The sequence below is a fragment of the Myxocyprinus asiaticus genome, chromosome 39, assembly GCF_019703515.2.
Source record: "Myxocyprinus asiaticus isolate MX2 ecotype Aquarium Trade chromosome 39, UBuf_Myxa_2, whole genome shotgun sequence".
NCBI classification, from domain to species: domain Eukaryota; kingdom Metazoa; phylum Chordata; class Actinopteri; order Cypriniformes; family Catostomidae; genus Myxocyprinus; species Myxocyprinus asiaticus.
In genome coordinates, this window is record NC_059382.1 from 5,091,569 (window position 1) to 5,118,463 (window position 26,895).

At 38.1% G+C, this 26,895-nt stretch overlaps 1 protein-coding gene across 1 annotated transcript; it reads right to left on the minus strand.

The window, feature by feature from the left end:
- Window positions 1-619: 619 nt before the first annotated feature.
- LOC127429536 (melatonin receptor type 1B-A-like) lies at window positions 620-15,448 on the minus strand. The gene is made up of 2 exons (XM_051678643.1): window positions 15,250-15,448; window positions 620-1,488 (listed from the first exon to the last, which is right to left on the minus strand). Exons 1-2 carry the CDS (start codon window positions 15,446-15,448, stop codon window positions 620-622), a joined length of 1,068 nt encoding a protein of 355 aa, XP_051534603.1.
- Window positions 15,449-26,895: the final 11,447 nt, after the last annotated feature.

Sequence of the window (26,895 nt, forward strand, 5' to 3'; positions counted from 1 at the left end):
TGTTTTTTTCTGTTATTTCTTTTTTTTGGTGTTTTTTTTTTTTTTTGCAGAGGGTGGTATCTTAAATTAGCAATAAAAACTTTATTTTTAAAACATTTGTGGACTAAGATTGAAACCTTTTTGCAGCATTATCTTGTTGATATCTGTGTATTTGTGGCCAGCTGAAGGGACAGTTCACCCAAAAATAAAAATCTGTCATCATTTACCTACCTTCATGTGTTCTAAACCCATACAACTTCTCTGTCCCATAGAACACAAAAGGAGTATATTCAGTCTCCATTCAGTTTCATTGAGTGCATTTACATGCACAGTCTTATACTGATTATGCTTAATAAATAGAGAATGTGCAAGGACATGTAAACACCTTAAATGGTTTTCCTTTATCGGGGTAAGGGTATGACCTGTTTAAGCATAAACCGATTGGCAAATGTAGATTTTAGGCCATTACCCTGATTTAGCATTTGCATGTAAATTTAGCATGTATTGTGACTGCTATAAGGTTAAGGCTTAGCATCTCCTTTTGTGCTCCACAGAAGAAAGTCATGCAGGTTTAGAATGACATAAGGGTGAGTAAATGATAACAGAATCAAACTACCCCTTGAAAAGCATTGTAGGCAAGTTATATCGTGTTCGCCTTGGGCTTGTCGTCGTTGTTATTGTTGGCAGGTGAATGTTTATTGCTGCGCTCAGTCCCGCCCCTCGACGTCTCCTGCAGAAAGAGGCGTGGCTTACAGAGCGACAGAAGGATTCTGCGATATTCTCTGCGGAAGTTCTGATTGAGCAGTCCGTACACCACGGCGTTCAGGCAGGAGTTAAAGTACGCCATGAAATAACTCACCACAAACAGCCAATCGGGGACTAAGGGTGCAACACGGGGCGGGTCCACCGCCACAGCCAGGCCGATCAAATTCAGCGGTGCCCAGCAGACAGCGAACAGCACAAAGACGACGAACATGGTGAGGAAGTGGCGCAGCTCACTCGGACGGAGGCGTGGCCTGACGTCGTTCGTGACCCGCCTCCTCACACGGAGCACCAGCACCCAAATCCTTAGATAGCAGAATGTAACAACGCCGATAGGAAGCAGGAAATGCACGGTCACCACGGCGATAGTGTACCCGGCACTTGTCGTCTGACTAAAGGTGCACGAATAAACCCGGGGGTCATATGTCAGTGATCCCAGCACCAGGTTTGGAAGAATTGCGAGGGCGGTAAGGACCCAGACTAACATCAGCAGTACCAGGGTTCCAGCGCGGCCGTAGACTCTTTCGTAGGTGTTGGCCTGACAAATAAAACAGTAGCGGTTGATGGCAATAGCAGTGATGTTGAAGATGGAGCCGATGACACTCGCTCCCATCAGGAAGCCACTGACCTTGCATTCCATCTCATCCGGCAACCAGCCTGCATGCAGCATGGCATGCAAGACCAGGGGGTAGGGATAGCAAACGACCAGGAGGTCAGCGAAAGCCAGACTCACCACAAACGCATTACCTAAAGGACACAAACACAGAAAAGCAATTCAACTATTTTGACTGTGAAACAAAGACCTATTAGATTTCAATTAACACAAATGATCTGAATCAGAACGTCTGAATAGATTTCACCGTTTAGTACTTGTAAATCATAGGAATGCAATCACTGATGTAGCCGCATTTATGAATTTACAAACGTTTACACACAATACACAAAGGGGCCATTCACACAAGATGCATTTTTGCCTTTAAAAACAGTTGGATGGAGCGCACTAGAATGGAACAGAACTCAGGGCTCTCAACATATGTTTTTATAAGTTGAACTTCTTTTAAATTGACACGCTGTTTTAAAAATGCAGTGCTCATGGCTTTAGACACTAAAAAACAGTGAGATGCTCTGATGCAGCAACCAACAATGTTTATTTAACATGTGTACATAGACCAACAGTTAAAAAACAGTGCTGACGGAACACAAGAACATGACTCAGTCTGATCTCATGAAAAAAACGTGGTACAACAGATTAGGTTTATAAGATTAATGCTCTATCGAGTTTTAAATCAACAAAACCTTCCTCACTAGTACCTACCGTAAACCTTGAACTTAAACCTAACCGATAGTGTTGTAGAAGCAAATGTGAGATTAAAAACTAAATTGCAGTTACCTCATTCTGTGGTCCTTCTATGACACTTTCAGCTCATGTGCTGACTAGTATGCTTCTCAGGACTCGTACCTCATCCTTTGCATCGCTCTATAAGTTGAGCTACTTAGTAGTGCATGAACAAGCTTGTAAATGTAGTTCATTATATAATGCAAACTTTAAAATATATCACCTTACAAGTCATTCACTATGGTAAAAGTGTTTAGCTGTCATTTAGCAAAAATGCATGTATAGTAATGTGTTTATAAGAGACCAGGTAGCAGCATCCTATGTGAATTACCCCCAACTCAGTCACCACCCCTCATACAAGGTGAATCAAGCAATTAGGAAAGAAACCCGACAACAGGAGCTGAACTGCAGTTCACATATTGCGTGTCTGAGAGTGCGAGAAAGTCCTTGTGTGTGTGTTCGAGAGTCGATATGGTAGGGCAGGCTCAGGTGCAGTAGTATTTTGACTGAGGTTCACACAAAGTTCAGACCCATTAGATTAAGTACAGTGAATCTGGTGCTTATTCATACATGTTTGTTTGTGCCCAGGTTTACCAGTCAGTCTCTGGCCAACATGTGTTTGCATTTGCATCAGTTGTGAGTTGGGAGGCTAGATTGTCTTCTATTTAGATCAGGACAAAGACTTGCTCAGAAACTGATCTTTCATAGCTCGTGAGTTCTCAGTTATGTATTAAACCATGTATCAACTTTGTCTCAGATGTTTCTTCTAAAATTCCTTTTTATAACTAAAAGGCAGAGTGTATTTGCACAAAGTACAAATAGTGATACATGCTATTTACACCAAGTACAAATGACGAAACATGCTATTTACACTTAATGCAAATGGTGATACATGCTATTTACACTAAGTGTAAATAGCAAGCAAAAGCATCTTTTTTGTGCGAAGTGCAAATAGTGTTAGATGCTATTTGCACCCCTGTGCAACACACCTAATTAAATACGAACATACTGTACAGAATATAGATATCACTGCAGCGTGTTTATTGTGTTTATTTAGAATCCCACAGACACCCTACACCAACCCCTACCCCTTAACCTAACCCTAACTTTCCCTTACAAAAATTAACCATGGTTTTACTACAGTGACCATAGTATCACTATGGTATTTTGTAGTAAAATCATAGTAACTGCAAAATTAAAACATAGTTAAATATTAACACCATATTACTGTAGTAACACCATGGTTATTTGCCTTAAAACTATGGCCAAAAAACATGGTTACTACAATATTATTATAGTAACACCATGTTTAAATGCATTAAAACTATGGCCAAAAAACATGGTTACTACAATATTACTACAGTAAACCATGGTTAATTTTCTCTCAACTCACCGACCGTCACCATGACCAAATCACTGCGAGACAATCAACCTTTATATTATTTTTTTTTAAATGTATTATTAGTATAAAAGGAAATATTAAAAGTTGAGACAGGAAACAGGATGGGAAAAACTGTGGCAAAATACAGTTTGTCTTTAATTTAATTGAGTGCATATAGTTGCGCTGTGTGTCAGGTCCTATTTACACCAAGTGCAAATAGTCACTCCTTAACTAAAAGTATACACATGAGACAATTGTTGACATACAGTGCATTAAGTGTACAGAGCAATAACACTAATGTGGGTAGTGTAGCTCAGATTTTGGTCTTGGAAGGCTTTAGTGAGTTTATCCACCTTATTTTGCAATGTGGAAGCAAGCAAGCAGTTGCATTTTCGGCAAGTGTGACAAAATTCCACAGTCATTACCCACAATGTACATAACTGGAAGGATAATAATACCAGAATTTGGTAATATAGACTTATAAACTATCACACAACCACAGAATGTACAGAAGAATAATATCCTAATGTCTGATAATTTTTTAACGTCAGCATTTATAGTGAAAGAGTAAACATATCTTTAATTTGTTGCTGTGTTTTGTATTGAAGTGACGATGTGCTACTAACTTGACATTTCCAAAGGCAATGATTGAGTGTCATCAGCCATGCTGAATGCATGTTTGCTTGTCTATTTACTATACACAGTAAAGAAAGTGAGAATGTTCTCTGACATAAAAAGGAGAGAATAATGAATTTATTATTTTGACAAAATGAAACAAGATGCAGTTTGGGTGCAATGAAAGTTGAAGATGCATTAAAAGTGCAGCTGTATTTCTGCTCTCTATTGTCCTCTTTCTCCTGGTTGTTTAAAGTTTGTAGTAGCTGTGACAGACGGAGCTGAGGACTGTTTGTTTCAGCGCCTGATCTCTCATTCATTCTGCCAGTGCAACAGTGTATGATGAAACGATGGCAAAATGCAATAAACAGTAAAACTATATGCACTACAAACCAATGTGTTTATGAAAATTATAATGAATGATAATAATATGATGACATATATTTCCAGCCTGCAATATAAAGCAGCATGTGACGAGAAGGAGGGCGTGGCCAGGCCGTGATGGTGCACGGCCAGCGCTGAATCAGCTGATCAGCTGGAGAGCGAGATAAAGTGGAGCCAGAGGCGCTAGTTCGAGGGAGACGCACGCGGCCGCGTTGTGTGTGTCTGTTTGTCTTATGGTTTATATTTGTTTTATGTTGAGTTTTGCATTAAAACTTAAAGTTGACTGTTCAGCCGGTTCCCGCCTCCTCCTTGCCCATCCTTTACCTGTTGCACAGCATAATGTAGTATTTTTGTATCGTTAAAAAAGCTAAAAAGTGTTTTATCCCAGAGGTACACTCAATGTGGATAATAGCGGTGCTCTAGTTACATTGAAAAATAAGAAAAATAAGGTGGATTGTGAAATCTCTGACCTTTGATTGCAGACTTTGGTATCTGGGCAAATCTGAGCACAGTTTAAGACATCGTTGAGATCTATTACGAAACACTAGACAAACATTTTCAGATTGCAGGGGTCTCTTTCTAAGGCTTAAAATCTGGAGACCTAAAGGAATAGTTCACCCAAAATTAATAATTCTGTCATCATTTACTCACTCTTATACCGTCTCAAACTCATATGACTTTCTTTTTTCAGTGGGTATGCATGCATCAAGCACATGGAATTTTATGAAAGAGCTTCTCTGATGATCACGCCAAGAAGACTGCTGAAGGCAAGATAGTGAATAAGGACTTCAATTTTGGTCTGTTTCTCACCCAATACTAATTGTATATCTTTAGAATACATGGATTAAACCATTCGAGTCATATGGATTACCTTTATACTGCCTTATGTCCTTTTTGGAGCTTGAAAGTTTTGGACCCTACTGACTTACATGGTGTCCTATAGACAAATATCTTTGTGTTCTGCAGAAGAAAGAAAGTCATATGAGTTTTTGGACAAGTTTTAGTAAATGATGAGAGAAGTATCACTTTTGGGTGAACTATTCCTTTAAACAAAGTCTCCATTTGGTCTCCTTTTATTTTCATTCAAGAATTCAAATAGGTCTTGTAATGGATATGTACATTTGGTATATCGATTCAGTGCAAAAATGAAAGATGACCCAAATAGAATATGATAATTTTTTATGAATATTCCATATCATACCTCATCCAAATGACTTACTCTCATTCACCGTCCACCCATTCTCCTTCCCCTCAAGTCTCTCTTTCTAACACTTTCATCTTTCTCTTCTGGGTCTGTCAGCATCTGCTGTCTTTCTCTCTTGCACTCTCTCTCTTTCTCACTCACTCTGGCCGTCGATATCTCTCGCTGTATCAGATTTCTGATCCGTTTCTGTTCCTCTCACTTATTGCACCTCAATTCACCTTCCCTGCTTTTTGTCTTCCCTAACAGGAAGATTAAGAGGAAGTTGAAAAGAAAGTTTCTCTGGAACTGGACTTAGAATGTTTTAATTGGGAGGTCGATTTCTCTTTTGAGAGATATTTGGTCTAATCTCTTGTTCGGAAGCTAGCCCAGAATATACAGTATATATGTCCTCAACCTGCAAACACACAGTTTGTAGTTAAGCGTTTAGTATGACAGAGAGCAAAGAAACAAAAAGATATCGGCTTTGTTAGAGCAACACACACACACACACACCCACACTTGCACTCATTACCTCTGTGATCTTGTTGCATGCTTTTGCGAGGAAGATGATGCAAGGAATGAGTGTTTGCAAGATGGAGAGTATGTCACGGATGCTTCCTATGGGGATTCCAGGCTTTGACATTTGGAGCAACGTATAGTTTGTTTGATAAACAGAGGAGTGTGTGAAATGCTGGTTTCATCCACAAACATAAACCACAAAAATGCACTAACTGTCAATTTAACCAATGTGTATTTGCTTATATCTACCCTGATGTGTATAAAATCTTGTATGAGGTGTCAAAGATTTGACACTGCATCCATTCCAATAGCAAAGAAAAATCACAAATGAGATCTCAGTTGTTTCTCCTAGACAACAATGAGATTAAATTGACAGCAAAAGGAGATTTAAGTCTCCTGCTTCTGACATTTTTCTCCTGTGAAACACAAATATGTCTCCTCTAAGAGTTTCAGAAGAGATATCAACAATGTCACAAACTGCTCGGATTTGTCTAGATATCAAGTCTGCTATCAAAACTCAACAATTTCAATATGAACTCAAACATTTCTCATCAACTCCTTCCAAGACCAAAATATCTGAGCTATGCTGTTCTTATTAATTCTACAGCTCTACACATACACAAAGCTTTTAATTAAAAATAGCATAACAAAGAAGAATGCTCACATACATACATACACACAACCACTCATTAATGACAGCAACGAAGGGTAGTGCTTAGTCAACATGAATGTTAATGAAATCTCTAATGACCCCAGACCCCGGGTCTTCTCTAACACAATCACTGTTTCGTTGGGTAAAAACATTCATGAAGTGCTCTACCATGGTAGCATCTAACTGTGTTTGTGTGTTTAAGATAAATGAATGTGGGTCTAAAGAGCCTTCCATTCTACCAGCTCCGCATGCAATGTCCTCGGGGACTCCTGTAATCTCACTTGGCACCAATAACCCTGAATTTATGGAGATTTTAGTGTGTGTGTAGAAAGGAGTGGCTTTGTGGGCTGATTACTTCAGCCTTGTATCAGACAACCACACACGCGCACAAAATAGAAAATGCTAAATTTTTCTTTGTCAGCTATAGATTGCATTTCACTGCACGTCACTGATGTGGCTGGTCTCTGTTGACACTAATGCCAGTTTTGACTGACCTCTGCAGCACTCTGTGCTTAAATTCCATAACCTCAACGATTTTCAAACCCACCCACTTTTACATCTTTTTCTTTAACTCAGACCTCTACGTTTGACCCTTTTCTATCAAAATGAAAAAGAGGCTGATTCGTCTTTCAGGCTGATGTGTTGGTAAATATTTAATGTTCAGCCGGTTCCCGCCTCCTCCTTGCCCATCCTTTACCTGTTGCACAGCATAATGTAGTATTTTTGTATCGCTAAAAAAGCTAAAAAGTGTTTTATCCCAGAGGTACACTCAATGTGGATAATAGCGGTGCTATAGTTACATTGAAAAATAAGAAAAATAAGGTGGATTGTGAAATCTCTGACCTTTGATTGCAGACTTTGGTATCTGGGCAAATCTGAGCACAGTTTAAGACATCGTTGAGATCTATTACGAAACACTAGACAAACATTTTCAGATTGCAGGGGTCTCTTTCTAAGGCTTAAAATCTGGAGACCTAAAGGAATAGTTCACCCAAAATTAATAATTCTGTCATCATTTACTCACTCTTATACCGTCTCAAACTCATATGACTTTCTTTTTTCAGTGGGTATGCATGCATCAAGCACATGGAATTTTATGAAAGAGCTTCTCTGATGATCACGCCAAGAAGACTGCTGAAGGCAAGATAGTGAATAAGGACTTCAATTTTGGTCTGTTTCTCACCCAATACTAATTGTATATCTTTGTATGTCCTCGGGGACTCCTGTAATCTCACTTGGCACCAATAACCCTGAATTTATGGAGATTTTAGTGTGTGTGTAGAAAGGAGTGGCTTTGTGGGCTGATTACTTCAGCCTTGTATCAGACAACCACACACGCGCACAAAATAGAAAATGCTAAATTTTTCTTTGTCAGCTATAGATTGCATTTCACTGCACGTCACTGATGTGGCTGGTCTCTGTTGACACCAATGCCAGTTTTGACTGACCTCTGCAGCACTCTGTGCTTAAATTCCATAACCTCAACGATTTTCAAACCCACCCACTTTTACATCTTTTTCTTTAACTCAGACCTCTACGTTTGACCCTTTTCTATCAAAATGAAAAAGAGGCTGATTCGTCTTTCAGGTTGATGTGTTGGTAAATATTTAATGTTCAGCCGGTTCCCGCCTCCTCCTTGCCCATCCTTTACCTGTTGCACAGCATAATGTAGTATTCTGATTCGTCTTTCAGGCTGATGTGTTGGTAAATATTTAGGATTTCTCCCTTGAAAACGAAACTCCAACTCATCCTCGGGGCTGGACAAATGCTCCATAGTGTTCCATTCAACTCGGAAAGTCAGAAAGTGCAATGGAATACCCTTGAAGTTAGACTTCCACCTTGGAAACTCATGCAGAAATCTTCAACTCTGATTATGCCGAGATGCAGGTGCGTGACATTAAGCAAACATGTCGGCACAAATGGAACATTCACTTTTATTCAATAATATCGATCATCGAAGTTATTACAGTACATGATGTTAAAGCTTGTTTAACAAATGTTTCCAGAGACAGGTGTAAAGACATGGTAAATTATACTCTCTTGATAATCATACACCTGTAGCACAAATGCTAGCATTACAGCATTGTTTATTGATTGGGTTACTAGGAGATGTCTCTGGTGACAGTCGAACACCTGAGCTAATGGGAACGTTGCAGACATGTCATTTTCTGAGCATCTGGCAATGGAATGCCTTTATGGTCAGAGATCGGAGTTATCAAATGAGAATATTCCACATCCGACTTTGAATGGAACACAGCATTAAAGGTGACGTGTGTAAATTCAACGGCAATAGCATCACCAAATGGAACTGCAAAAATAACTATTGTATTCATACAGGCTTCCAGAACATTCTTCCCATCTTGAATTGGTCAGACAAACAGACCAGACTGATCACACAATTCATTTGGTGACAGAATCACAGTGTATCACAGTGGTAGAAGCTGGAAGTGTTGTTAAACGTATGGGCACATGTTAGCTGCAGTTTCCAGGTAAAATGTCCACAGAGTAGTGCAAAAAACGAGTTGTGTTTTTAGTTGTAAATGTTGTAATACATTTAACAGGAAAGCATATTAAAAGTACCCTTGATCTAAGGTTGCCAACTGTTCCTTGGTCAGAACATATTGAATGGAAAATGTAACCTTCGAAATGCGCAACACAAAATTTGAGTTGATTTCAAGGTACATGGACTTTCGGAAACAAACTTTCGGGCTAGTCGGAATGCTAAAACAGAGCAACCTTTTGAAAATGCTGAATAGTCACAGTGTTTACCCTTTTGTGAGTAATCAACCAATGAATGGCTTACAGTTACAGTTGTCTTTGCATATTAAGCTGAGAAGTGAGAAGAGAACTTAAATCTATGAATCAATGAAGGCAGCAAATGCACAACGGAGGTTGAGTTCTAGACAGAGCGCAAAAACGGGCGCAAGCTCTTACTTTCATGTTGTTTGTTGACATGTTATCACGAATAAACTCTCCTTTGGTTTAGTCTGTGAAGGAATTTAGGAATTGCAACTTCAATCGGGGACGAATGGATGCGTAGCTGATATAGCTAGTTGTGATGTGCGTTTGGCTTGAGTTGTGCGCTATATGCGTTTCTTGTGAGCATGCCGTTACCATCACAATTCAATGCATCTCTAAAAAACAGAACATTATTACACAGCACAGTTACTAAAGATCTAATACTTTATTATTATCATTAAATGACAATATTTCAGGAATTTGTTTCAAGTTTTCATAAGGTCTTTTATGTAAGTTGATATTTTATCATCACATGCATAATCACAGGTGGCACTCTACCACCATGGTGGGGCGGTTGTCACAGTGATGCTAGCAGCCCTAGCGGAACATTACACTTACTGCAGCAATTCTTAGGTGAAATGTCCATTGTGTGGGACTAAAAGCCAGTTAAATGGTCTCCCAAAAAGATGAGGGTTTTAAAGTTAATGCTCTATTAAAGGGGTCGGCAACCTATGGCACGCGTGCCAGCATTGGCACGTGGAGGGGTAATCACTGGCATGCCAGCAACGGCGAGAGAGAAGTAGACTATTGTACATGTGATGTATTAAGGAAAACACCACTATTAATCCTTGAAATTTCCAACCCAGCATACAGGTACACCCTCCTTAAACCATGGTCACACTCAAAATGACATTAAATGATTAAAAGAGAAAACATAAACCCACATTGTGGAGTTCAAAAATCTGAGTCTATTCAAAGTATAAATGAAACCTGGAAATAAAGTTTTAGGATTTTGCAGGCGCAATTTACCAAAAAGGGCTAAATAGTTGATCGGCTTGTGATGCGTGAATGGCTTGCACGCACAGCACGAGTCTCGTCACACTTTAATAGTGTTTAGTCTCCTATTCAACTGATGAAAACACACTGCGTGATCATGAGGAAGGATTACATCAAGATGTAGATTGGAATGCAGCGGCAAAAACCTTCTTAAAAATTGACCAGGAAAATAAAAAAATGGCACTCCATGTCAAAAGGGTTGCCGACCCCTACTCTATTAAGTTTTCATCAAAATCTACCTCCCTACCCTAAATCTTAAGGGTCTACAACACCTTTGGCTTATATGTCGACTTGTGTGCTCTTCAGGACTCGTACCCTTGTCCTTTGCATCACAAGTGCAATGCTCTATCAGCTGAGCAACCACACAGTTTAATAATGTTCGAGCAAGCTTGTAAATGTAGTTGGTTATGTAATGCAAGCGTTAAAATTTGTCATAAGATAGCATTGTTTAAGGAACAGGGCGAAAAGTATGTGTTTATGAACAGATAGATGTTTTACTCGAGATTTGTTTTAAAGTGAATAAAAGTCGTTGCTGTAGCACCTCAAGTGTTTATTTCACCAGCAAACTGCTGCCATACGTACAACCAGCCACATAAAAATCATTTGACTGCACTTAGAAAGGTCAGTGGCAAATGGAATCAAAGTTGAAATAGTTCGAACTCTGAGCATTGTGGGCATTGACCCGTGGAAACATGGTGCCAGGGGTTAACGCTGCAGGTTGACGCTCAATGGAGTTCAATGGATTACGGGACGTTGGCGTAAATCATGAAAGGGCCTATACAGCGCTACTCAGAAAAGTCCCTCACTTTTACAAGAGAAGAATGAATGTCTTAAACACATCCCTTTCATACTCCAGGGATTTCACAGCTGCAAGGGCGTGAACGTAAATCTGCCGGACAGAAGTCTGGGCGTAGACCGTACTTAGATAATCTAATTTGCATACAGTTTTCCCGGAGCCAATAGGATTGTGCTCTATTCAGAAGCGAGACCAGCACAGCATTGCAAATAGAACCTTTAAGAACATCTAAACACATCTGATGTATAAATAAATAGCCTCTGCTCTTGTTGTCAATCTAGAAAGAGCACAAGACTCCTGTAGAAGAAAGAAAATGTGATTGCGTTGTCATTTGAGAACGCGATACTCGTGTGTTTCCTTAATGGAAATTAATCACCACAGGTCAAAGTGAAGGGTGCAGTCAAGGGTGACAGACACACACACACACACACACACACACACACACATTTATCACATGCCCTTTGAGCATCTATATAGAACACCAGCAAGCTCATCATTCTATGCTAATGAGACTCTGAATGTCACCTTGTGGAACACATACTAACACACTTAAGCCCACAATATTTCACGTTACAGATCAAATTTAATAGAAACCTACATAAACTCCAATGTTAATACCCAAGATCTTTAAAATAGAGGTAAAGAATAAGAAAAAGAGAAAAAGGAGGGAAAGACAGCAATGCTCTTGTCATCTTGCTCTCTCTCTCTCTCTCAATCCATCCTTCTGTAGACAATACTGTTTTAAATGAAAACTGGAGTTCAGGGCTGTGCTGGTAAACATCGCCGTGGTTACTGTTGCTTTGTTAAGACAGTGATGGTATGATGCCACCTGGAACATTTCAAGATAAGAAAGTGTCAAAAAATCCCCAAAGACACAATGACATGCATAGAACGCTCTCTATTTCTCACATTCGCTATCTGTTCATAGTCTTACACACTCAAAGCTTACACTTACAGATCTGTCATATGAAACTTTGACGTAATAACACAGCACTGTGGAATGGTTTGACGAAGTGCCTGTTTGGAGATACTGCAGTTCAGTTCTGTGCTTACCCACTCTCTCTTTCTCTCTTGTTCTTTCTCTTTTCCCTATTCCCATTGGCAGTTTTTCCTGTGCTCTATTGAGAAGTGATAAGCTGAAATCTATTCATCCTCTTTCCGGGATTCGACCTGAATCACATTTTAAAACCCCCATAGGTCCTTATGACATCACAAAGGACCAGGACAGTCGCATTACCTGCACTTCCGTCCAGTCGACTCATGCATTCTGAGGTCAGATAATACAATTACAGGCTGCAGAACAACGGGATGTCTTTCTTCTTTCTTGACCACTATTTGAACTGGATTAGTTTTCTAAATTACATTAGAGATGAATTTATTAACACAGGATGTCTGTCCTTTCATGTTTTGATTCGGCACTGGGATCTCTGTAGTTATAATTTTTATAATATAATTTATAATATAAAGAATGTTGGTGTTACAGATGGATGGATGTGTGCATCACAAATCCCAATGAAATAAACAAGATTTATAAATGTGATTAACAGTGTTTGGTGTAATCTGATTACAAAGTACAGGTAATTAGTTATTGTAATATAATTCCTTTTTTAGTTAAAAAAGTAGTTTAACACATTATATTTTAAATTCTTGTAATCAGATTACAATTACTGACTTTCAATTAAGGTAATTACTTTTAAGAACATTACTTGGGTTACACATTTTGAAAATAATATTATTTATGTTGAATCAATGTGATTAACAGTTTTGGGTGTAATCTATTTACAAAGTAATTAGTTATGGTATTACTTTTAAGTACATTCCTTGTGTTACAAATTTTGAAAATAATATTATTCATGTAGAATGCATTTAAAATAACAGTTCATATGTTCATGTGTACATCTGTTTGCATTTCTGTGACAACTAAAGGGTGTGTGACAATAAGCGAGGAAATAGACATTATTTTGAATTCACTGAGCAGAAAAACTAAATTTCTGTGAAGTGTTTTAGAAAGTAACTTAAAACTAAAGTAATTAGTAATTTGATTACTTTTCCCATGGAGTAATCAGTAATGTGATTACAACGTTAGGGAGGTAATTAGTAATGGATTACTTTTTTAGTAACTTACCCAACACTGGTGATTAATTATATAATTATGTCATGGGAATGGGATTCTAGCAGAAATTAAACCACAAGCTGTTATTTTACCTAAAATGTTGGCTCAAAAGGTCAAAAAGTGTACAATAAATATACCACAATCACAGACATTCCCAATCCAGACAGGACTACTGTAGATTTCTCAGAAGACACCTGAGTTTGTGTTGTGTTCAATATGGACAGGATTAAAATTACAAAGTACCTCTGTGAAACAAGAATTAACTCCTCCGGGAAAACTAGTCCTGTCCAAACAGGGCTTTCCTGGCAATGGTGCACAGCTAATCTGAAGCCTTAAACAGGGAAGCATTGCCAGGGAGTAATAATGGGGGAAAAACATGCAAAGGAAGATCCATAATTTGAAACCATATGGTCCTTCATATTAATGAATGAGGGGCTCCAATAAAATGACTGTTCTAAGTGGTATTAACTGTAATTGCTTTGCATTTTCTCTATCTCTCACACACACAGACAAGCACATGTGTGATTGATGTTGGTGATAAATCTGGACAATAGCTGTTTCGACCATGCATTTTTCACACCGTCACTCATTTAAAGGCGTAATTGTACTGTATGTTTGAATAGGTGTAAGAGCAACATGAAAACAAATGCCTGCATTTTTCTGCTTATTGTGGAATTAAGAAAACACAGTTATCACCATCATGAGCATACCGACACTCTCTGATTCACAAGCTCACATTCTGTCTTAAGATGTCTGGTAATGTCTTGAGTGCATTGTCCTCAGGCTTTGGGTGTCTGACTGTTTTTGATATCTGTGAGTGGTACATATATGTCAAACCTTCTCATGTTGTGTCCATGAAACATATACTGTATGTGGTTTCAAATTAAGCTTTGAACTGCCACCTGTGTTGAATGAATGGACAAACGAATAGATGAACGCTGAATGAATTATTTCCACATTTCCACACATAAAAATAAGTTGTTCATGCTCTTACAAGAAACTTGGATTTCTTGCATGCAAATAAAAAATAAAAAAATAAAAAAAATTACCAAATGAAATTATTATTATAAGAGATCGTTAAAATGAAAACTCTTTGCAGAAACTGTGTTTAGCTGAGATTAAGAAGCTAGGCTATAACAAAGAGACTGGGATTTAACTACTTAGAAAGGTCGAAAGGTTTTCAAGCTGTATGTGTTGTTAATATGGACAGATGACAGATTTTTATAAAAATATTCATTGTGAAAACCCAGCTGCCTCGTGTGATGCACAGTCATTCATGGTCGGGCCATCTTGTGCACGTGAATCGTCGGTAACTGCTGTGAATGAGCGTCGGGTTTATTCTTAAATTTCTCCAGCTGTCACGGGAATCCACGAAAGCTTTTAATAACAGTATTAATGACCTCCGGTGAAACTGCAAATGAGTCATACTAGTATTATCCTAATTGCACCTTGTCATCTGCCAGAGAATGATTCTCACCCGCTCAAAAGACACGTTCTTGCGATCCGTCCGCGCTATTTATTTAATTGATGATGCTACATGCTTCTGAGAGACGCGCGCCATAAGCGTCGCGTTTTTAAGACGCAACGTCTCTGAACGCGTTTTAGTCTATTCCATTGTTCTGGTTTGAATGCAAGAACTGCCCTGTGTGAATGGGAAGGAATCCGTTAACGTGCATTATTTTCAGTTCTCATAATTGCTGTGAATAGAACACGCGCGCACTCGCGCGCACTTACCCGCGTTTCTCAGTTTCCTATTCCTGAGCACCGAGATGATCACCAGCACATTACCGAGCACATCCACCACGCTCGTGAAGATCAGCACGCTAGCCAGCACCGTGACGACCCATGCTGGCCGCGCGCCCGCCCCGCTACCCCACGCGCGACCCTGCCCGACTTCCGTCCGGTTCCTGATGAGGGAGACATTCTCGGGCATGTCGAAATAACTTCACCCTCCACCACAAAAACACGCTCGGTATCTTTCTCACGAAGATGCTGCCATCTTCATCTTCCTCACCAAACCATCTCTAAATTCTCAAGCAGCCTTGGGAAGCTTGGTGGCGTCTGGTTTTTGTTTTTCCTTTAATGTGCCACATATGAAACAGGGTTTCCACCTGGTTCTTCTCTTGACTGATGAATATGTTAAACTTTGCGGTGCTCCGTGTCATTAGGGTCCCTCTTTCTCCCTTCTTCCACGCTGCGCGCTCTTTAAAAAAGTGAGAGTGGCGTGCGCTCCGGAATTTCCCATTTATTGATAAACCAGAGGATCGCGCCGGCGTGGGTTCACTTCTCCTCCTACTCTTTTACGTTATCTTATTTGCATTGACGCCCGTGCTGTTATCGGGGAGGGAGGTAAACCGAGACATCTCAAAAAAGCAGTCAAACGTGGGACGCGTCAGCTCGCATATAAGTCCAGTCAGTCAGACTTTATTTATTTAGCGGTGTCGGTGGCGACGGAATGGAACCCGATGCTTGAGATCAGGCGACGGGCTCCCGTTTCGACTGGATTCCAGATAAATCTACAAACACGCTTGTGTACAGTTGTGGTATTCGCGTTTGAGGAGGAAGACGCCGTTAAATAATGTCATCCAACTTAAAAAAACAAAAAACAAACAAAACAAAAAAAAAAAAAAAATCAGAAAAATTTTCCCTCCTCAAAGCGAGTCCCACAGCGAGTGCTGTCCTCGCGACGGTGGCTTCCCGCCGGGTGCACGCGAGAAGAGTTTTCCAGTCCAGTTCTCGGACTAGAATTGGCAGCTGGAGAGATGTCGCCTTTGACTCGCCCAGTCTCTCACGGGCGGTAAGAGCAGCACGGTCTCCTCACCGAGGACCGAAATCCGTGCGTATGATTGAGCGCGCGCCACCGCTGTTTACACCGCTGTTGTCATGAGAGCGCGCAGGTGCACGTGCTGGTGTTCTGCTGCAAATTACAATGAGCGCCTTGCTCTGAGCGATACTTTTAAATGCAGCTCCCACAATGATGGCCAGACACTTGCCGACACACACACACACACACACACACACACACACACACACACACACACACACACACTCAGAGAGGCGTGGTGAAGAGAATGTTATCCAAGCTTAACACAGCCCTGCTTCACCTTGTAAATTTCATTGTAGCTTGGAAAGAGGTCCCAGTATTTTATTACTCAATTAAAGCAAATAAGCAATATCATCATTGATACAACCAATATATATATATATATATATATATAAATGCCCCCATGTGGTTGGAATTAGTCTGTCCTCTCGTTAGAAATACATCAAACATTTGCACCCAAGATGAAAGCACAATAGCCACTTGATAGTGCCAGGCTTGAAAATAGGCAGCGTTTGTGTGTATTTAGTTTATAAATTCATAGACGAGTAATTAGGGGATGGAAAAAGCAGACAGTCAGACAGACCACGTATGCACTGTGTTGGCTGGTTTATGGATGTGATAGTAAGAGTAACAGCAGTAGACGGGTACACATAGCATATATATTTTTTCCTGTTTACAAATACAGATATACGGCACAGGAATGTAGTGATGTTTGCTGGTGCCTTTATCTCCACGAACCACCAATGCCATCCTGGGCACGCGGGATCCAACACATGCACCCAGTTCAACAACAACAGATAACAGCCCTGCCTACTCAAATCCGTCCAAGGCGAGGTATTTGAATGATTAGATTTATTTATTTATTTTTTTTTTTCACACCCACGACACCATCTCTGGGGATAACGGAGGCGTTTACCGCGTGGCAACTTGGCTGCGACTTTATTGCTCGGATGGGTGCGTGAACTAAGTGCACACGCTGATTGTTCCAGCGCGCGGCTCGTTAGGGATATCGAGTTATGTAACCGGGTGTCTGGTTTCTCCGAGAGAGAGAGAGAGAGAGAGAGAGAGAGAGAGAGAGAGAGAGAGAGAGAGAGAAAGAGAGAGAGAGGGGCAGGGGCCTCTCTTTCTTTGATGTCACACCGTATGAAACCCTCTTTAAACTGGCGGTGCTTGTCAGTGTCTGTGTGTATTTTAGTTTAATTTGAAAGAAATGTGAAAGAATACATGTGTGTCTGTGAGAGAGTGTGTTAGTGTGTGTGGGACATGGGCTCTTTTAGAATGTTTGGGCCCCCTGACAACTTCTTACTCTGGGTCGCCTATTTTATCGCAACCTGTAACAATAAAGAAATGATAATAATAAAATAAAAACATTATTATTAGTAGTAGTAGGCTAAATGTGAACATAAGCATGGCTGCATTTTCAATAAGAGACACTAAAAACAAATTTAAGTTGAACAGTTTATTAAAGGAACAGTTCACCCAAAAATGAAAAATTATATGCCATCCCATTTAAGAAGAATTTCTCAGCTCTTTTGGTCCTTACAATGCAAGTGAATGGGTGCCAACATATTGAAACTCCAAAAATCACATAAAGTCAGCATAGACGTAATCCATAAGACTCCAGTGGTTAAATCCATGTCTTCTGAAGCGATATGATAGGTGTGGGTGAGAGACAGATCAATATTTAAGTCCTTTTTTATTTTAAATTCTCCTCCCTGCTCAGTCAATCTCCACTTTAACTTTAACTTTCACATTCTTCTTCTTGTATTTTTGGCGATTCACATTCTTCATGCATATCGCCCGTTACTGGGCAGGGAGAAGTATTTCTAGCAAAAAAGGATCATATCACTTTAGAAGATATGAATTTAACCACTGGAATCATATGGATTACTTTTATGCTGCCTTTATGTGCTTTTTGGAGCATCAAAATTTTGGTAGCCATTCACTTGCATTGTAAGGACCTACAAAGCAGAAATATTCTTCTAAAAATCTTCATTTGTGTTCAGCAGAAGAAAGAAAATCATACACATCTGGGATGTCATGAGGGTGAGTAAATGATGAGAGAATTTTTATTTTTGGGTGAACTATCCCTTTAAAATAACTTAGAATAATTCTTAAAATACATCATTTGAGTTCAATAAAAGTTAAGCTCAATCGACACCATTTGTGGCATAATATTGATTACCACAAAAATGAATTTCAACATCTCTCCTTTTCTTTAAAAAAATCACAAATCTGGGTTACAGTGAGGCACTTACAATGGAAGTGAATGGGGGCCAATTATAATATCCTGTGACACTAGATCATTGTCTAATAGACACGATTTCATTCACAACTGACTTTTGACAAAATGTTTAGTTTCTACATTTTGTAAGTACGACAGCACTGTACCTCCATAAATCTTTACCCTGATCATGTCTTCATGCATCACCGATTCGCCACCATACAGTCACTGATCTGTCAACTGTTCGCATCACTCCACACTGTCACATGTTGTCTCCATGATCAGGTTTAAATACCTTATATGTTACATTAATCTTTCATGTTACATCAATCTTTCAGTGATGCTCCACTGATTTTAAGATGTTGCCATTGCTTGGAGTCATGTCAGCTTGCTATCATTACATCAACACAAGGGTACATCTCGTTGGGGAGAAAATTTAACATGCTTTTAGTGCCACAATACGGTGCCCAGGAAGGGACAGAATCGGTTCACTTAGTTTTGTTGTGGCCATGTCATATAAACTCGTGAGAATGTGATAATATGTTGTGGCCACTAGATATTATGTTGAGGGAACAACATACTGTTCTCATGGCCATGACTTTGTATGTTGTGGGAACGACATCCTTTTCTCTTTATACCATTTTCCAAACATTTTGTGTGCATCCAGCGCTATCCATGGAGGCGTTTGGACCATTTAACTGATCAGTGATAAATCCAACAGTTTAATTTAAACTTGCAAATTTTCGTCTGCAAAGCCCATTAACTTTCAGATGTGTTTTAGATGTCTTTCACTTATAATGTAACCATGTCTTAATGCCAACGACGACACTATGTCTTTGTATGTCATTCCTAATTCAAAATAAAATGTTATTTCATTAATCATCTCCATTTTTGCTGTTTGTCCATGACATGGTCATTTAGGTATTTTTTCAACATATAAAAGCCACAAGAAAAGGATGTCGTTCCCACAACATACAAAGTCACATACAAGCTAATATGACGTGGCCACATCAAAACTAAGTGAACCGAACCTGTGGAACGTGCCAGAGTCACGTAATTTTCATGAGATCGACTGAATTTAGGACAGTTCAGTGATGTCAAAGGGTTTGTTCAGACAGGCAGTGTATCCAATTCAAATTTGTTTAGTCTGAACAGGAAAAACTGGATCCAAACATACTTATGTCCAATTAAAAGATTATATTTTAAAATGTTTCTCAATCTGAACGGTCAGATCGGATTTCAAGTATACTTTTCCTCATTTGGAATGCGAGACATATGAAACATCAAACAAACTGCACTAAAATGACTGGTGCTGTTTGTTTATTTAGCGAACAAAGCTAGTTTCTGCACACAGCACGTGCAAACGCAGTAATGTCTTTGAAATATATATTCTCTCGTGAGTTCAAATCAGATTTACAGTATGTGCGAACAAAGCCCAGATTACACGTTTGTCTTTATCCTCATACATGTTAGATGTTGTGTTTTTTTTTTCTTTTGTATACACTGAATATGTTTATCTCTTGGGCTACTTAGAGGCTGATCTACAGTCTGTTCAAGCATCCGTACACTCAATAAAGCTGAGATGGAGTTTATTTGAGGGCTGATCTGAAGTCAGTTCATGCTTCAGCACCCTCCCTGGGTGCCGCTCAGTCAATCAGAGGAAATAAAGAGTGAAAGACAGATGGGGAAAAAAGGAAGAAAAGTAGAGAGCGAGAACAAAAAAATAACACAGATAAAATAGAAAGAAAGTTGCTTAATTCACAAATGATCAAAGAGCTATTTAGAGAACAAATGTGCGCGCGCACACACACACACACACACACACACACACACATACATACATCACACACACACACACAAACACACACACACACACACACACACACACACACACACACACACACACACACACACATACATTACACACACACATACTTGACATAACCAGGGCAGCATATAGCCATTCTGCACACTGACAAATACAGAGACGCACACACCGCTACTAAATCAAAGAACTGTCCAGGTGCAAATTCAATTGACCAGAAAATTAGACTGTATAAGAAGAATACACTAACATATACTGTAGCTCTACAACTGGTGGGCTGTCACCCAAAAATTGGTTTGTTCTGACAAGGCCAGGAAAAATCAATGCTAAATGCAATGAATAAAAAGCAACAGTATAATTATGCATACTTTGGAAAGCTAAAAATTAGGCTCATTAACTTTTAAACAGGATGAGAAATGCTTCCCATATCTGTTGTTGTTGGCGTCAAAGGCTGTTTTCTTAAAATGGTTCCATAGATTTTTGAAAAACATTAATTGCACAATATATATATATATATATATATATATATATATATATATATATATATATATATACTGTATATCATTAAATCATAAGTCATAAAATCTTTTATATATATATATATATATATATATATATATATATATATATATATATATATATATATATATTAAAGTGTTTTCTTAGAGTTACCTAGAATATCTGATATTTGATATCTGACTTCTATTTTTTTTCACATAACAAAATTGAGTGTCAGGTACTGTATGTCAACTTTGGCAGGTTGCGTGCGTGCCCTCATCCTCAAAAACCTTGAACAAAACTATGCAAACTAAAAATAAAATATGATCCAGACTGTATTAAATATAAGGTTGATTGCACTGAGAATAATATGGTTTGTGCCAACCACAATGATTTGTGTGGCTGATTATTGGCTGCCAAGAGCATGAAACCATCTAAATTCAAGAGAAACGAACACACAAACTGTAAGTACAACCTGTTGAGTTTTACAGTAAAAATATACTATAAAATATGAAAAAGTTTCAATGTTTGATTTCAAGCACACTTTTATTTACTTTTGTATGATAAACAATTTCGTTACTGTGTTGAGTCACCACTTGGAGTCCAATGTAAAATCTGGATCCTAAAGCAAAACCAGTTGAGAATTACTGCACTAACACACACATATAGATACAGACTTGTGCTCCTGTAGACAGCAGGAAGCTCCTGTAAGGAGCTGGAAGAGTTACAGTCCAGCTGGGCGCGCAGACAAAGACAAAGAGCTCAAGAGACTGAGGCGTGTGCACTAAAACTGTCCTGTCCACTGCCCGAGAAAGACCTTGCAAAAGTACAAGGACTTGGATCCCTTGGGATGCCAATTCACCCATGGAAATGCAGTTATTGACCTGTTTTACTGTTCAGGCTGGATTTATCTTCTGAATAAAAAACAAGCCTTCTGGCCTTTGCATCAGTCTTTAGGACATTGCCTAAATACCCCTCTCACCTTACTCTGAAGATCCTTGTTTTTTCTTTTTTTACCTTTTAATTCCTTTCTACCAAAGGCAACACAAAAGCAGAAAAAAAATTGCTTTAGAAGCTTAAAGACTTAACATTAAAGCAGATGATAAGGTAAAGAGAGACAGACAATGATGGAATGCAAAAGTTGACTGACCTCTCACACACACCTCAAAAGATTCAAAATAGTTTAAAATCTATGGAGACACACACAAACAGTCACAATAGAAAACAAACGTGTCTCAAACTCATTTACGCTCACACACACTTGCATACACACTTACACGTCTTCATATCTCTTGCCACCTCACCAAATTACATTCTGCATCATCTCCATCAATCTTTCTAACGACATCACTAGGTGCATGTGTGTGTGCTGGGAAGGTCGAATCAGTGTGTGTGATTAATTTCATTACATACCATATGATGGAATTCTGGGACACGACTTGCTGCCCATCCATTAAAAGTGGCCGGTATTGAATTAAAAATTAATAATATTGCTCTCTGATAGCTACTTGCATGACACAGAAAATGCAAAAGCATTTATTTAATTATTTATATGTACTTATTTTTTGGAGAAGTCATTTTAAAGGCAATTTTAGAACTTTCTCACAGTAAACAGTTTAATTTTATGATATTGCTGTTGTGCAGAGTGCAGTTGTTTACTCTACAAACTCAGCTGAAAAGAGATTTAAGCATATTTTAATGGAAAAAGTATGCAAATCGCTAAAGTAAAACCTGTTAATGAAGTTACCGTACTTTGTACCGTTTTTAGATGTAGCAAAAGTCATAGTTAATTATTTTTTTATGGAAGTATAAATGACCGTATTATTTAGAATTAAAATATGATATTAAACATATATAACAGCATTTAGTAAAATAATTTTACAATAAAAAAACCCCCCAGATAATATCTTTTTATTCATAAAATGCATGATGAATAATTTTACAGCATTTATTAATGTTAATTAATTCATTTCAACATGTACTAAAACATTATTAAAACTAAAAGTTGTACATGTTAATATGAGTAAATAACGTATGAACTGACAATGAAAAATGTTACTGAATTTTCATAAATTAACATTACCCAACGTCAATAAATGCTGTAATAAAATATTGTTCATTGTTAGTTCATGAAACCTTATGCATTTACTAGTGTTAACAAATAGAACCTTATTGTAAAGTGTTACCAGATTTTATTTGATTTAAATAGTGAAACTGAGATTTATACTGTAATTTGTTTCTTCATGTTTCAGTTTATTTGTATCAGGTAACCTTCTATTTAATCATTTATATTATTATGATAGTTATCAGTGTGTTGTCAAGTACAAAGCATATTTAAAAAGTTCAAGTAGCTAGATTATCAGCAAACTAAACATATAATTTTAAACTGTAAAATGTACAGTACACACACCACACTGCCATCTAATAATGTCAAACACTTCCATCATACACTCACAAAGCACTTCATAAGGTACACCTGTACACCTGCTTATTCATGTGATTATCTAATCAGCCAATCATGTGGCAGCAGTTCAATGCATAAAATCATGCAGGAGCTTCAGTAAATGTTCAAATCAACCATCAGAACGGGGAAAAATGTGATCTCAGTGATTTGGAGCATGGCATGATTGTTGATGCCAGATGGGCTGGTTTGAGTATTTCTGTAACTGCTGATCTCCTGGGATTTTCACGCACAACAGTCTCTAGAATTTACTTCAAATGGTGCCAAAAACCAAAAAACATCCAGTGAGCGAAAGTTCTGCAGATGGAAACACCTTGTTGATGAGAGAGGTCAACGGAGAATGGCTAGACTGGTTTGAACTGACAAAGTCTACAGTAACTCAGATAACCGCTCTGTACAATTGCAGTGAGCAGAATAGGATCTCAGAATGCACAACATGTCGAAACTTGCGGCGGATGGCAACAACAGCAAAATACCATGTTGTAAGTGTATAAACATTCCAAAAAATGATTTTAAAATGTATGCATTATAATTTCATAACAATATTCCATGAAATTGAATTGAGTTATCTTCAATAAAATAAACAACACTAATTTTAAGTTTGATTCATTTTGTTAAACATTAATTTTTATTTTATTAATGTATTAATAAAATAATAATATATATTAATATACTGTATACATAATTTGTTTTAGAGTTTTTTTTTTTAAAGTGACAGTTTGTTATTTATTTATTTTTACAGTGATGTCCCAGTGGTTAAGGAGGGCAGGGCCTGACCCAGACCAGTTTAACCTGATCAGAGTCCAACTGAGCATGTGTAACCAATCTGGTGCTCTAGTCCGGCTAAGACAGCCAACCATAAATAGCCTGAAAGGCTCTGAAGTGTAAACCCTGAACTGTTTCATCATCTCTGGAGTTTAAACCCTCAACTTCTTCACAAAGCTGAGCAAAGTGCTGCAAACATCATTGGTAAGAATTGCCAATATAAATTTTGTATTTGTGCCATTGGTTGCCAATGAATTCAGTTTTAGTTTAGTTTATTTTTCTTTCCTCATTTTAGATGTTTTAAGGATAAATCAATAATATATTGAGGTTTATGCTTAAAACAAACAAACAAAGTGCCAAAGCGGGTGAGAAAAATAAACTTTATTCAAAATATTTTATATTGTCTTATTATCTTACACAATTTTGCTTATCAAATAAATGTATCTTGTTTAAAGGCTGTTTAGATATTTTTACTGGAAAAAATATGTGATGTAGCTGCAACAAAAACGGCTGAGAACTCCTGGACAGAAAATAACCCTAATTAAATAAAATAAACACTACAGAAGCAAATATGAGAAAAAAATGATATTAGAAAGAAAAGACCACCTGCAGACACGATAAACTCTCACACAAAGTCACACTATGTCACATTTCAAAACAGATTAGTGATGCAGGGTTAAAATCTGTCCTCATCTGCCTCATCTGTCTGATTAGATCTGACTCATGAATATATCAGCACACGTAATGAATAAGAGTGTTGTTGAGGGCTGAAACAAGAACTACACTTTTAAAATTTTAAATACATTTGAGTGAGAACAAATGATCTAAGCGGACAGCATGGCGGAAAAATGAAGATGTTATTGTATAACCCATGGCAAATTAGAAGACCAGAAATTCAAGTGGGACTGACTGCAGAAGCACATTATAGGCTGTTTTCATCTTTGAAATGCAATTATGCATTACACGCAACAGAAAACTGAACAAGTAAACGGGTAAAACACATCACAATCTCTAGGTGTTCCCCAAGGGCTTCCTATTCTGTATTTTGAGGTGTTTATGATAATTCTATTAAAATGTATTCTCAGATTCTGAAGCAAATGTCAGGGTTTAGGCTTGATAGCAGAAGTACATCACCAGGATAACTCTTTGATTTTCTCACTGGAAGGCAGTCCTCTTTCCTACTGGCTGCTGAATGGGAATGTTCAGAACAGAGACTGAACTAGTCTCAATCGCCAAAAAACTAGTGCTGTAACCATGAAGTTTTGTACCCAAAGATGTCCACAGTTCACCAGGTATGATCTGAAGATTTTCTCATTAGAACCCAAACAAGAGGTGAGGGTCGGCGTTTAAAATGACACCAATGCCTTTGGTCTCCTAGAGGGCATTTACCTTAGCTCAGCTGAATAGGCCCTTAAAGTTAAAGACAAAAAAATTATTGAGGACAAGAAATCGAACCACCCTGTGCTCTCGAAATGCCACAGCCGTGGAGAAGATAATGACCCACAGAAGCTTTCAAAGAGAGAGGTCTGATTACACACTAACTACACACACATGGACAGACCCACACATGCTTACACATCTTGTCCTGTGGAAAGACTATTCAAGTCTGTCGAGTTACTATTGATCCTTAGTACTTGTTATACAACACACACACACACACACACACACACACACACACACACACACACACCGAATGTAAACATCTGGAGTTATTTCACCTGCAAGGTTAGTAAAAATCTTCAAAACTGGATTTCTTAGTGTGTGTTCTCGTCAAAACCTAAAAAAACTATCACAGCATTCATCTGACAAGCACAACACTCTTAGAGGTATCCTTATAGACAACATGAAACAGCATTTGCAATGATTTGCAAAATTCCATAATGCTGTATCTTTTCAAGTGAAACAGAATATTCAGTTGGAAATAATGTAGGAGGGGACTGGATTTTACCAATCAAGATTTCATTGGATTATGAACAGTGGAAAGACGTTAAAGAAATATTCCGGGTTCAATACAAGTTAAGCTCAATCGACAGCATTTGTGACATAATGTTGATTACCACAAATATTAACTTGGACTCATCCCTCCTTTTCTTTAAAAAAAGTTTTTTTTTTTTTTCCTGTAAGTTACAGTGAGGCACTTACAATGAAAGTAAAATGGGGCAAATTTTGGAGGGTTTAAAGGCAGAAATGTGAAGCTTATTATTTTATAAAAGCACTAACATAAATTCTTCTGTTAAAACTTGTGTATTATTTGAGCTGTAAAGTTTGAAAGTGTAAAATTTTTTATTTTACAATAATTTTAGTGTTTGTCAACATTACATCGTCATAGCAACGAAGGTGTAAAATTGGCTATAACTTTACACAGAAAAGGTTAGTAAGTGATTTTATCTCACTAAACTTATGTTTTGTGGGTATACTTTTGAAATAGCGAGTATAGCGAGTAAAAAATGGGCTTCCATTCACTTCCATTGTAAGTGGAACCCAGATGCTTGCTTTTTGTAAAAAAAGGCAAGGAGGGTCAAGTCAAAATGTATTTTTTTGGTAATCAATATTATGCCACAAATGCTGTCAATTGAGCTTAACTTGTATTGAACTCAGAATATACCTTTAAGCTACGATATAACATTTATATGCCTGCACGGCCTTGGTTACATCAGCAATAAAGTCGTATCAAGAGGTGGAAAAAGTAATTACATGTTGATGAAAGATTTTGAAAGCAAAGTTTTTTTTTCTTCTTTAGAATAATGTGCACTGAAGTCAATTTTGATTTCATGTTATATTTA

What these genes read in the sequence shown, in the direction of transcription:
- LOC127429536 (XM_051678643.1), bottom strand. Translation starts at nt 15,448, where the DNA reads ATGCCCGAGAATGTCTCCCTCATCAGGAACCGGACGGAAGTCGGGCAG. An exon ending in TAGGAAACTGAGAAACGCGG is followed by an intron (nt 1,489 to 15,249) that starts GTAAGTGCGCGC and finishes TGTGTCCTTTAG; the next exon opens with GTAATGCGTTTGTGGTGAGT.